The following is a 14,402-nucleotide window of genomic DNA, read 5'->3' on the forward strand; positions in this document are numbered from 1 at the left end:
GTACTCCTAGAAACTGGTTCAGATGCTGCCTTGAGTCCCCAGACTTCTATACATTTTGAAGGGACAGAAGGAATTTACTGGAGCAAGGACTGTGCTCACTGTCTCCAAAGGCTTTATTTGTATTTAGGAAGACCTAAATTCTGGAGGGAAACCAGAAACTGAGATAATGTCCACAGGAGGAAATTTTCAAGTCCTTCCCGCTATTCTTCACCCAACCAAAATCTGGAGAACATCAACTGCAAATGTGTGTACGTCTTGGAAGTATGTGAGATAAAATATGGGGCTAGGTGATAGTGATTGCCTGCAACAGCATCCACCTCACGTAAATCCTCCTTCTCCACCTTTCACCCCAAAGTGCCAACATGCAGTCAGTCACCATCAGCATCAACCTGCTTGGGGAAATCCTCCTCAAACACTGCAGGGAGCAGGCCTTGCTCTGGCTGCAGACCACTCAGGTCACCCCACTGGTTCCCCAGGGACAAACATCACATTTTTTCAAAGATGCCAGCAGCCTCAGGGCTTCCACACCTCTTACAGCATCCTCTTGGGCAGAGGAGATAGCATAAAGCTGTTGAACTAACAAAACATGTGTCATGGAGAAGCAGTTTTGAACATGTATAAAACAAGAACAAAATAGAAGAGAAAAAGTAATTGGACCTCTGAGCAGATTCTCAAGTAATTTCCGAGTGTGATAAAGAAGGACTGGAAAAATCTGGCTGTGCTAACTCTATGGCTGGCGCCTCTACTTCCATCCTTGTCACCCTCACCCTCCACCTCCTTCAGCCCGTCTCATTTTCAGATGAGATTCTTCAGTCCATCTCATTTTGTCACTCCAGACACCCTGTAAACAAAATCATGATTAAAAACCAGGATAAAAGGTTTCCAGCACCTGGTGGTGGTCTGATGGAAAGCTTTCTGCCTAAGCATGGAACACTTCCATTGCAACTTAGGAAAATATGAACCCATCACAAATATCCAAGCAATCCCTGTGAGTCACTGCCGCATGGTATCATTAATTGAAAGGATCGCTGTAACAGCTCGTAGTTGTCCAAGGGAAAAATGGTTATATTCAGTTGTTATTTTATGTAAGGAGCTTTTCTTTCAGCAGATAGTGTTCAGCTTCACAAAGATAAAATGCTGTCAGTGTTATTGACAAAAGACAGATTTGAGGTCAGAAATCCAGTGTAAGCTTTCTTGTCTTTTTGCATAATAAAATACTCTGTGGCTTCTTCTTTCATGGCAAGCTGCTAGCCAACAAAACAGATGATAATAAAAATATTTACACTAATAAATAGGAAAAATAGCTAAATGTCCATGTATTCTCACTAACCATGCAACTTTCTTTCTCATGATAAATTATATTCAAGCAAAAGTAAATATCAGGTCTTGAAGGTTACTTTAAATAAATAGGTAATTTAAATGCAACAGTAACTTCCTCACCGCTTGGTGTTTATTTTTAAAAAGACCGCTTATCAGGAGTATGAACTCTCTCCTCTTTTACAGCATCTAAAGGCACATATCAAGGTCGCTAACTTTTAACAATGTGATTCAAAGTCTGTCCAGCCTTTTCTAAATCTAACCTGAACCAATGATTCCCTAAAAATCATTTCCCTTTTAGAGGGGAAATCAACTGAGTTTGAGAAGCTGGAAAGTATAGATATTTGTTTGCAAAATAAATACTTTTTTAGTCTGCATCCATGAATGCATGGTTGAATATTCAAAATTCAGGTAAAGAATGGTGGAGAATTAGAAGAGGTTTTGTTAGACTGATGACCCTGAAAAATAGACATTCTCACTTTCCAGCTGTTCTCTACTAAAAGTGGGAAGGGCAGTCCTCAACAAGTCATATAATTTCTCTTGGACTTACACGGGGTATAAGTACTATGGGTTTAATCCTACTTACCTTCCCAGGGCATAACAAGATTTAATTCACTTATATTCAAAAATATTATATATAGATATAGATCAATACGTAAACACACACGCACACACACAGAGCATCATGTATGTAACTCCATACATGGGAACCCAAGCAGTTTTGCCATGGGTTCAGCAGGGTAAGGTTTTCACCCATCATGTTTCAAAACCCCTTATTAAAACTATTGTGGAAATGAAGTAGCAAAAGTGTTTGTAGATGTGAGGTTTGCTGTCTTGTAGAGGCACCAGTTTGGGCTAACTCTCCATTCTCCAGCTAGGGGAAGTCTGTTTGCTTTAGCTGAGCCCTCTTTTAGCTTTGTTTTTCATTAGAAACAGATCTGTGTTCTGAAGTACAGTATATTTTCTATTCAGATTTTCATTCATAACCACATATCAGCTCAAGAAGCTCAGCAAGCTATAGGCATATTTTACCTGAAGCTTAATAGTAAAACATAAGCACAGGGCTAATACCCAGGTAAGAATTCCACAGGATTTTTTTTAGCTCTCCCAGGTGTATTTGTCTCAATCATCAGAGCCGCACAGGAGGGAGGAGAGGAGAGCAGTGTCAACTGGGGGTGATGCAGGAAAAGTGCGGTCCCTCACTTTGGCAGTTTGCAGTTTGCAGTGTCCCTTGGGACAGGTGGGAACATCAGTTCAAAGTTGCATGAGTTAAAGGTGGCATTACCAGCCTCAGTCTTGCACTGCCAGGGTTTTCCCACAGGTATTTCAATATTAGGGAACAGGTCAGGTGATGGATTACCCTCTCAGGTGTAGCAGGAACCCTCAGACGCCAGCTGATATTTGCAGCCCATGCTCTTTTGACCCAGCAATGTTAGCTGACAGCATTGCATTGCTCAGGTCGTGCTTGGCCTTTTCTCACGGTTAGGGCTTCAAAAGTACCAATTAAATTTCCATCAAACCACTCTGAGGAGGTGCCATTTTTACCTTAGCAAGTGTGAATTAACATATGCATGACAGGTCAGATTCTTTGGGGTCACATGCAAAGGGAAATAGAAGCTTGTTTTCAAATGCAAGTTCACTTTGGGTTTTGTTTTACCAGATATTCCAGGATTCGGAGGCTTCCCTAGGTTGATTTGTTTAGAGATGGTATTATCGATGGCTCAGGGCTTGCATCACTTGCCTGTTAACTTATAATTCAGTTGTAGGGGTCTCTGCCATTCCCCATGCAGCCCTTGGATGATAACAGCTGCTTTATCTGAGGCCGTGCCCTCTCCACTTTGTCTTTCCTCTTTTTAAGTTCTTGTTCAGTAAAAACTGAGTTTAAACTCTACAGTTTAAACATTACTTATGTTGCCAACAGAAGCTTCATTATTATTTATGAATTTATAACTCTATAACTTCACCTCAGATAATAATTCAACATCTTAGATAGGTTTTCTAATGCTGTTTTTGTATAATTTATTGTAGTCTTGATATTATTTTACCATTAAAATATAATATTACTCCCTACTTTGGTTATAATGATTTATATTTCTGTTTTTAAAGCTGCCTGTCTGAGTAAGACTTGGAAAGATATGAGAGGAGGAACAAAATGTTTTATAACTCCTTATGATTATCAGGAGTGTATCCCAAGGAAATTCAGTAGAGTTTCCTTTAAGGTGATTGTCCTGTTTATGATTTACGGGAGTGCTGTTGATGTAGTCAATTTTTATTCCTGTGGTGTTCCAGAAGATGATATAAGAATCAGTACATGTCATTTCAACTCTTTTGAAGGGATTCATGACCCCTTCAAGCTCTTGTCTGCTATAGATTACTTCTCTGCCCATTTGGGAGATTATCAGCTACCCAGCTTCATGCCGTGATAATTTTCTTGCTGTAGGTAGCAAATGTAACTACTCTTGCTCTTCGTCCCCAGGCCTGGGCCAAAATTTGGGCAAATCCTAGTAAGGATACATGCTTCATACCCTACATGGTCTTACTGTGACCTCTGAGTGTTTGCATAATAAAACCTGTTCACAGAGGCTGATGAGTTCATGGTACCTATGTTTTGCAGCTTCATACATGTCAAAAGCTGAGCAGTGGTCCATCCGTGGGTTATTGTTTTACCCAGTCTTTTAGTCTGAGTCTTCAGACTGCTACCAACCCTCATCTGTGCCCTGTATGATTGTACTTGGTATTATGTTCTTTCCTCTGTCTGCAGTTAAGATTTTATAGCAGTTGCTGGAAAGCCAGGGTTTCAGCATGAGCATTTTTTTACAACCTGTACAGCAGTGCATCCCTAGTCTATCAGGAAATGTGTGTTTATGGTCAGAAAAGTGCATCCAACATTCCTAGCTCTTTTCAACAAGAGTAGTTGTGCTAAAACATTTTGGAAGGATATTCTCATCTGCTGTGTCAGTGGAGTTGCTTCTCTTTCTGCCAAGGTTCTGGCAATGATACAGTAAATATCAAGGCCCAGATGGGAAAGAAAGCTGTGGATGGAAGACGCCTGTGAAATCACCAGGACCATGTCTTTGTCTGAGCACAGGTCATGTCAGTGCCATGTCCAAAGGAGTAGCTGCTCCCCATCAGAAGAACATGGTCCAGTATTTCCTCTGGAAGCAAACAGAGAGAATGATGTCCTGCATAAAAAGAACTGCTCTGATATTAAGTCAAGCCACTGAGCCATTTCAACATTTCTTGTGGTTTTCTCTCAGTATGAGAGGAAATGGCCACAGAAATTGAATGAAACAGAATGCACTTGAGGGACATAGTGTGCAGGGCTCTGAGGGGTTTCTGTCACTGCTCCATATGATGATATCATATAAAATCTGGTTAGAGTTGAGTATCCAGTTAATTAATAGCCTGTCCAGCTTCTTAATCATACAAATAACAGCAGCTATCTCTGCTGCACATGGAAGGCAAATTAAATTTTCACTGTCTGCCTCTCTGTAGTCCAAGTCCTCTACAATTTGTAATGCATGTTTCTTTTCTGAATTATATAGTGGTTTTTGAAAACAAGCCCAATCGCTGTTTGCAATCTAGGGCACCCAGAAGCCTTCCTACTAGAGTTTCTGCTCCATAGGTTTTGCCAGAGTGCAACAAAATGTCCTGCTAGTGACCCAGCTGACTCCTGACCCGTAACACAATGAACACCTCCTGCCAATTACCCTACTTAGAGATGGGACAGAAGGCAAGGCATTTTCCTCAGCAATGGCCAAATGACACTGATCAGAACTTGAGGACAAGTGAATGTAACACAGAGGTCTGAGATAAGACACTCATCATCATCTCAACTTCTGTTGAAATTAGGAGGCTTCAAATCCAGAGACAGAGGATATGAATGTAAATGAGGATTTATTATCTGAGATGTCTTCTAAAAATAAGAATTGTATAATAATAATAAATTACAAGCAGCAGCCTCTTCTAGAATTACCCATCTCATTTTACAAAAGCACTAACTTGCTTTGCATGTGCTCTTTAAATAACTGGGAAGAAACCTACCCATTAAAATAGTTTATTGTAAGGGATATAATAGGATCCATACTATGAAAAGCAAATAACATAAGCTGTGTACAAAAGGGGAGGAATGTCATTTCACATTCTTCTGAATTTCTATAACCACAGGGATTCCCTCCCCTACGCATTTGGAAAAAGTGGTGTATGGGACTGATATTATTAACTAGTCTATAACAAATGAAACCAGGTAACAACTATTCAGAGTTTTATGCTTGTCTGCTAGACTTGACAGCTCGTACTTATCAGTGATTCAACTGACACCACAAAGTAAGCTTGAAAACTAGGCTGTCACACTAGGTAGGGAGAAGTTTTATTCATTAAAGCTGTGTATAGAAAGAGCATTTGTAACCAGTCTGCCCTATTCAACATGTTTGACTGGCAGCATTTGGCTTGTGTTCACAGCAATAAAAAACCTTTCTATTTCAGTGCATCATATTTTATTAACACTATGTATAAAATATTTCCAAATATTTATCCTAAAATACCATAATACAATATATACTGGGCTAGAATACATTTTGTTACAGAAATATCCAATTAGAGACACATTTTGTTTGGAATCTGTATCTCATTTATATTTTTTAAATTAATTTTTTTCTTTTTTGTTTTTTTCCTGTTCAGGCAATAAAAGGAGAAAATTACATTTTAGCACACTTACATTTTATCTTAGAAATGTCCTGACCATATTCTAACAACACAGTTTTGCAGGGCGATTTTATGATTTTAAATTCAGGTCTCCAGGTGAAAGTACTGAAAAGACTGATTTAGTGAGATTGTTAATTTAAAATGGCTGCTTAAAGTGTCATTTAAGAGCAGCTAGGAAACTAAGGGGTGTTCAAATTTTGCTGCTTTCCCACCATTCAGCATCTTTTAGACCAAAATAGACATTGCTGTGAGCAGGGAATGATTTCTTTTTTAATACTGATCCTGCAGTAACAATTAGTACATCCCAGACCATTATACAGTATAGACATAGGCACAGTGCAAGTGAGTCCTAGCAACTATACAGTACTGAAAAAGTCTTGCTATTTATTTAAAGTATGGCTCTTCTCTAAGGTCGCTGTTGGAAGTAGACCACATTGTGCTCATGTGCACACGAAAGGATGGTTCTCTGATTTTACTTAGCTGATGATATTATTAATAGCCTGTATCCCATTTCACCTTTTCTTATTATATATGAGCAAAAATTTCATGAATTTCAAACTGCCCTGTTAGAGAAAGACCTCGGGTCATTTAACTGCATGAATTCTCCTCCCAGTGGAAAAATGGGATCCAGCAATGAATCACGTGCTCTCCCAATGTGACAAATCACATTCAGTCATCAGCCATCCTTCCCCATTTCTTCTGCACAAAGTGTTTCATTCAAAACCAGAGACAAGGAAATAAATGGTGTCCAAGAAGGGCAAGTGGATTTTCCTTCTAATTTGGACTCTTTCTCTGGGCGCTCAGCAGTACTAGGAGTCACAATGGCAGTGTCCTGCACAAACTAGCAATCAGATGGTTAGTACTGCAACCCATACCTCGATTTTGGGTAGTACAATCTGTTGAGGAACATTATTAGGCATTAGAGGATATTAACATTGTTCAGCTTCTGGTATTTTTTTAGGTGCCTGTTGGTCCTAACAATCCATATCTAACTCATACTTGAGATCCTGTGGTTCATGGTCCTTCCCCTGATGGCCAAACCATGTAGAAGTTTATGGGTCTGTGCAGCTTTTCCTTCACATAGCTGGATCTTTCTGAGCAAAATACATTTACGATCTGAAATAAAAAAGCATCAACCTTGTTTCCATCATAGCAACATTGATTGTGTAAGTATGTAGTCTTAGAAAGCGCCCTAGTTCTTTATTCTCTTCAGAGAGCCACACTCTACCACCACCATCCATTTCTGATTTACTATTAGAGCTTAGTTCAGTAAGATTTTGACTGCACATTAATAATACTGGAGCTGTTAGGACAGACACTTCCTTAAAAATTAATGTGAGCTACAGATATGGCACTTACACTCGTTCCAATACAAAGGCAGGTTTTCCTGTGTGTGCGAGTGCTTGCTGGAATTTACAAAGTGCAGCTTGTGCGTGAACGAAACCAGTGTTAAATTTGGTGAAAAGTTATGCTAACCAACCTCCGGAGAGTTCATCTAGTTTTACTGCATAATAATCCTTTTTAAGCCATGATCATACAAAGGTATATAGCATTATAGCTTTCATTTTTAAATCTAATAAAAAAGTGCAGCTGGAAGGTTTTTTTATCACTTAAAAAGCAAATGTAAAGACTCTCGGCAAAAAGAGGTGTTTTTCCCTTCAGAATTATGTTTTGGTTTTTTTTTTTTTTTTGAGGTACATTCTAAGCCTAGTTTTACTGACAGATACAGTTTCAGAAAAGTAGAAGTGGAAACTTGAAAATCTTTAATTTCTCAATTTATGCAGAAAAGATGCTTTTCACATAGATAACTTTTCTCTTAACATCTCTAATAGCAGACAGCAGAGTAGCTTATTCATGTGAACACAAAGCATTAAATCCTGCAAATGTATTTATCCAAATATGTAATTACCTTATTTTCCATTTTTTCCTCCCAAATTTCATGGATGCAGATATGGTGAGATTAATATAAAGTGCTATGTAGCAAGAAATATGGAGCTGGATGTAGAATGTCTTCTTAAGGAATCTTCTCCTTGAAGGAGTATATAGTCAGTAATAAATCAACACGCTGCAGGGTTACTTGAAGCAGCTGCATTTCCATCCCAGAATACAGAACCTTTTTATTTAAATGAAATAGCTGATTTAAAGGAAGAACGTAAAACATGAAATGACAGTTAAGTCACACCATCCCCAGGGAAAATTTAGATGTACCTGGATACATTAAGAGTTCCAGCACTGATTTTTTACCCCCTCAAAGCCATTGCAATTTAAGATACACTCTTGGAAGTCCCAAATGAAGTGTTACTTCCCACCAGCATATTTGTCTTGAGAGATGGTAAAAGCCTGTCCTCACTGTTGTCAATAACAAATTTCCTGTCAGCTCCAGTATGGCCAATGTTCCCTTGTGGCTGCTCCCATACAGACCCTAAGTCTTAATGATTTAATCATTTCCATAAAGATCACAGCAAAATTGCAGGGGCAGAGATGTGGCAATCCTGAAGAAGTACATGGCAGCCATAGGAGCAGAGGAAGTAGTTTTAAGTGCATATGTATTACATTCCACATAAGGAATCACAAGATCAGTCCTCAGGTTTAAAGATATCACTTAGTAAATGTGATACCACTATGTACCTTCCACTGAAGACTGGCTTCCATGTTACACTGGTTAATAGAAGCAGTCAAGTGTTACCTCTTGTTGCTTATTTTTCTTCTGCCTTTACCAAATGGCAAATGGGATTTCAAATACCAGCACTAGGTAACTTGTAGGTGGTCTTTGAAGCAGGAATAAAAATCTTAAACTATAGAAAGGCATAAAACATCTTCCAAATAGGTCTCATGCTTGTCTCAAAAATAGTGATCACTGCTGTGAAAACTGCTAGTGGCTTATTGTTGTGTCCTGGTGCTGCCAACCTTCAGGAAATTTATGGACGTTTCATAAACGTAAGTGACTTCAGAAGAACAGCTCATATTTGCATAAAGGTATTCATTCTGTTTATAAAAGATGCTGAGAGTTTTTAAAGATCTGTATCTGCCATGAACTGATGTTACATTAAAAGAGATTCTGGTTGGTGCAGTGAACCTAGAATATCTTCCTGCTGATTCATGGTGAATAAATTGTTTCAGCCAATTCAGTTAGCATTTACTTGGTCAACAGGACACATACACCCAAACAAGAAAGGAGACTCAGCAGCAGAGTGAAAACCTGCTAACCACTGCCGAGAGCCTTTCTGAATGGCCATGCCAGCACAGGCAGGCACAGCCAACCTCTCCATCCCTCCTCATTGATATGTATGGTTGCCTCTTGCAACATGCATTCAAATGCCACTTTGGGGTACAGCTGGGAGTGACATTCAGGGACATAATCCCTTCATAGTTCAGACTCAAGAGTTACAGATAGATTTTGTTATTGTACACTTTCCATTCATCTCCCAGGTCTCCTATTTCTTTCTTGACCTAAAAAAATGAAGGTGGTAGAGATGCAGGAAACTGTAGAAATGTGGGTTTTCTTAAAGAAAAAAAAAAAAAACAAAAACAAAAAACTTGAGTTCTCCCATCATGTACCAGTTTCAAATTATGGTACTTTTGTCCTTCTATATTCACTGAAAACTGATAGGAAGTACAGAAGCAAATGGCATGATGGTTTCCATAGGTGCTATAGTCCTTTTTCACAGCTAGTAGAGATTATAAAAAACCCTAACACACAGAGTCCCACTAGAATTAATCCCTGCAGGAAGAAAGGGTTTTCAGAAATCTCTGTCACATCAATTTTGCACTAAGGCAAACAGAAGTAGACAAGTAAGGAATTTTCAAATAAAGTTTTATTTGTTTGACCCTGATGGCGTCAGTGTACGACACTGGGAAAAAAATATGCCCAGACTTGCAATGTCCTGTGAAGTTTAAATCAAATGATGCTAAAATTGGGTTGCCTCTCAGGTCCCTGGCTTGTGCTGTCTAGCTTTGGCTTTGACTGTAAGAAGTATCAATCAAATTCTCTCTAAATTGACCCTGATTTTCTGTTCCACTGAATGTGAAATATACAGAAAGTCTCCTGGTAAAAGCTCTTCTCATCAGATTTCCTCCAAGGCTTTTCAGTTCTACAAGAAATGGGATGTGTAACAGAAAGACCTGCAGGGTACGGAGAGAAGGAGGGAAGTGAAGTCTCTGAGTTCCTGGAGTCCCAGCTATTCCACTGGGATTCTCAGATAAGAATTTATTTCTGGTGTATGTATAACCACCTGATGAAAACCTGGGAAAGTATTATCTTCCAGTGTGAAGGTCTCTCTTAAACTAATGGGTGGGAATCAGAGAGCCAAGGCAAAATACGTTGGCACAGACGTTACTGGCCTTATGCATTCTTCCTCCATTAGCTGCCTGCTAACACCTCTGCCTCAGACCTACCATGTTTTTCCTTCAGCTGCCACTGCTCAGACCAGCTTTAGTTGTGGAGTCTCTATCCATGGACAGATTCAAAACATGACTGGACATGGTCCTGGAAAACCTGCTCTGGCTGCTCCTGCTTGAGCAGGGTGAGTGGACTAGATGATCTCCAAAAGTCCCTGCCAACCTCAACCATTCTGTAATGAATCCTGCAACCACAAAGCTGATTTTCAAGCAAAGACTGAGTGTGAGACTCAATGTTAATCTTATGGTGAAAGAGGAAATAGTAAAAGCAGTTGTTTTGAGTGTTACAAGGATATAATTTTGATATAAATGCAGGGTCCAGCATCGTGCTGCTACTCTCCACAACAGCTACGTGTTCACTACAACCATTTTTTAGAACATAATCTCATTTAGCACAAACCACGTCTCTGTGTTTAGCAGCCATCTGAAAAGCCTAAATTGTGTGAGAACACTTCATTATCAAATTAGACTTTCTGTGAAACCAGCTACATTATGGGCTGTTTAATCCTCAAATTATTCAGCTCAAAATGTGCTTTATAGTCATGGAAGGTTGTCTTAATTTTTAAGGATTCCCTCAGCATATATACCCTGGTTTACTAGACTGCTTGATTTATTATTTTTTTTTCCAAAGCAAACTAAAAGTCTGTCATACACAACTTTAGCAAGGTTTACCCCACTGGAGACATGAAATGGAATTAAGAAAACAAGACACACTGGCAGCATTCTCATACACTGTAATTTAGGTATTGGCAGGAGTGAGAAACATGCTCTTCCATCACATCCGATTGCCAATTCTGAGCCCGATTCTTGCAGTGTTCACTCACAGAGGGGGGCCTTCTTGTAAATAATCGTAGTCAGGATCATGGTGCATCTTGGGTTTTGTTGACTGTTGCTTAATACCACCATGAGACATCTGTCTGAGGGTGAGTATCTGACACTGACCCAAATCCAGTTTTGCTTTTTCTTCTTATGCTTGCTTATATTGCATCAGTTAGACTGAGGTGAATTTTGCTTTTAACAAAATTAGTTGCTATTTTTCTTATCTCTGCAAACTGGATATACACAAACCAGAGGCAACCTAAAAAATCCAAGTCTTAAATAACCACAGCTTCCGAATATTGCAAATTGATACCACCTAGACAGCATGTTTGTTAAAAGGAGTGTTTGTCATCTAATGGTTAGGGGACAACTCACCTGAAGCAATAGGAAGTAAGGAAGCCAGTTTTTTAGATGATGCTAACTGGCTTATGTTGGCTCAGACCATCTGAAAAATCTGGCCCAAAATGGTAGTAAACATTGCAGGTTCTCAGAAAATAGGGAAGGTCTGCTCATGTTTTTGTCGGAGCCCTAAACTGTTCAATAGCTGCATATATCAGAGTATAACACTTGTTTGAAAATGTTCAAATTACTAGGTTGGTTTTGGTTTAAATCTTTCATATGTAATTCAGTTATTAACAGAGAGAAAGTGTGAACGCTTTTCTTTCTCTTCACACTCTGGATCACAACACCATTAATTTTAGGCAGAACTCATGTGGGACTTGTGTTCAAAGCTTAGAAGCTCAACTTGGACACTTGGAGTAATCTTGTAAAAAGCTGGTAAACATACATTATGTCATTATTGTTCCCTTACAGATAAGGTGCTGTTTCTTTCATCAATAATATTAGAGAATCAAGGTATGGCCTGTTACTCACACCAGTAGTTTCAAAGGATTATATGCCATTAAGTAGAAAAATCTTTTCATTATTTTGAAGTGGCTTGCGTTAAGTGCAAGTTAGGCTGGTGTATTGCTGACCATTCAGATTAATTATAAAAATGTATGGGTGCTTAATTAACTATAGACCATTCAGTTCAGTTTTTTTGGAAGTTACATGCCCATTGAATGGGCATGGGAATGCTTCCACTGTGTTTCATAGCCTTTCTCATATTTCTAAAAGCTATATATGTATATATTGCCCAACCATTAACAGAACCTGAAATTCACACCTTCAATCAGACCTACACTCTCATGCCAGAATAGCTCTTGACTGAAGAGAAATGGCTTAAATTAGTCACACAATCAGAATTTAATGCAATAAAGCATTTATAATAATAAAATTTAAAAATCAGGCTGAAAAAGAAATGACATCCAACACTTTGATTCATTGGTAAGGAGCTGAGGTAAAATAAACATAACAAATCATAAATCAGAGGGCTGTCTTTCAAGATGATCAGTGTGAAGAATTATGGGAAAAAACATTCTCAGCCTGTATTGATCAACCCATATAAACACTGAGGTTCTTTTAGGAACTTTACTTTTCCCTGACAAACCAATCTATTTATGGTTAGGTTCGTGACATAAAAGACCTAGCATACAAAGGTGAGTGTTAAAATCACCACATGCACGCCACCAGCAAGTGCATTTTCTGCCCCCTGCATCACTCCTGTACAGTCAAAGAAAACTCACCCAGCTGTAGAAACAGATGGAAATGTGCACACGGACAGTGAGGACAAACAAACTGTCTCTTGCTCAAGTGATTTGGTTTCTTCTTGCAAATACAAAATGTCTGAGGACAGATTACACTGAAATTTCCGCTTATGAAAAAATACAAAAAAGGAGCAAATCCACCACTGATGATCCTTGGAACAGCTGGTGGTTTCTACCAGTTAGTCCCAAGTGGCCAGCAGTTGCAATTTGTGACTAGTCTTGTCTTCAGACATCTCAGGGCAACCAAAATGCGACAGGATGACAGATAGTCCTTTCAATAGATACTGACAAACAAATTAGTGCAAAGATGCTTTTCATAGCATACCAGATGTGTTGAGTTCTATCATATGGAACAAGGAATGAAAAACTGTCTACATCCCATCTGTGCTTTTTCAGTAATCACTGATGCACTCGTTGTGGAGTATAAGGTACAGTAAACATTTGGACTGTGTTTTACGTGCGAAATAAATGGAAAACCCCAGGTCTTGGCCTCATCATCAGTGTCTAAAGCTTTTATATTAGCAACAATACCTTAAATTCCTGGGAGAGAGATGTTCAGGAGTTAGAGTATTGTTCTGGTGATTAATTGAAAAATTATGCAAATATCAAAATAAAGGTTTATGCAAATCAGAATAGACTGCAAAAATGCACTTTGCTTCCGATTGCATGCAGAGCTTCCAGCCTGTCATAAAAAAGCAATAGGTTAAAGAATTGCTGTTTGGATTTACATCATTTCCTCTCTTGGGGCTTATCTGTCCTCAGACTGTTAACCCAGATTTAATTCAAAGAGGCTGCAATTGCAGCTGCAAGAACAACATTAAAATGGAAACAATGAAAAGTGAGTGCTCTCGGGGGCAGGGTGGGGGGGGGGGTGATTGAAAGGTCCAGGGCAGTGCAGCACATGCATTTCTAACCCACTGTAAATGAAACCAATATCTCTCAGGAAAAAGGCCTTTTGTGAGGGTTGTCCTTCCATTCAGAACAAAAAGCAGCTGGACCAGAGCAGGAGCAGGAGGTAGGGGCAAGAGATACAATAACCTATGTCAAATATCCTTAATGAGGGAGTGCAAATAAAAGGAGCAGGAGGTTTGGTCCAGACCCTCTGTGTAAGGATGAGCTTTACTTGCTTTTAGCTGTTTTACCTTAGATTGAAATGTTTGTTTTCCCTTAGTTTCCTCCCAGAAAATAATTTCCTAACAGCTTACAACTAGGGGACCTGCTTCTGGCTCCCAATGTCATCATCCTCTGTGCCCTGACCAGTCCTGGTCCCTGGTCCACCAGCACTGGACCTCACATGGGGATGTGAGAGGACATAGCCACCCCAGCCCACATCCCAGGGTCAGATGAGCCCCTGGCAGCAGGATCTCCTCTCAGCATTGAGGGTTGCATTGCAGCAGCCACTTTTCCTGACTCTCCTCTGTCCATATCCAGGGCACCCCAGGAGGCAGCTGTGCCAAGGAGACATGCAACCAAGTCCTGTGGCTCATTGGCATCCTCTTTGCAGTAAGTCCAGAGCAC

General features: G+C 39.4%; 1 protein-coding gene across 4 annotated transcripts in view; it reads left to right on the forward strand.

Moving 5' to 3' along the window:
* The window catches only part of ADARB2 (adenosine deaminase RNA specific B2 (inactive)), a 317,653-nt gene that overhangs the window by 169,193 nt on the left and 134,058 nt on the right, over positions 1 to 14,402 (forward strand). Inside the window, exon 1 of one of the 4 annotated variants that reach the window (XM_074868079.1) lies at positions 10,547 to 10,642. The exons of the other annotated variants lie outside the window; for them this stretch is intronic. Coding sequence (XP_074724180.1) covers positions 10,558 to 10,642 — 85 coding nt within the window. The 5' untranslated portion in view covers positions 10,547 to 10,557. Of the gene's footprint in view, positions 1 to 10,546; positions 10,643 to 14,402 lie in introns of those variants that run through there. 4 annotated transcript variants of the gene reach the window in all.

The sequence above is a fragment of the Strix uralensis genome, chromosome 1 (genome assembly GCF_047716275.1).
Source record: "Strix uralensis isolate ZFMK-TIS-50842 chromosome 1, bStrUra1, whole genome shotgun sequence".
In the NCBI taxonomy this organism is placed as follows: Eukaryota; Metazoa; Chordata; class Aves; order Strigiformes; family Strigidae; genus Strix; species Strix uralensis.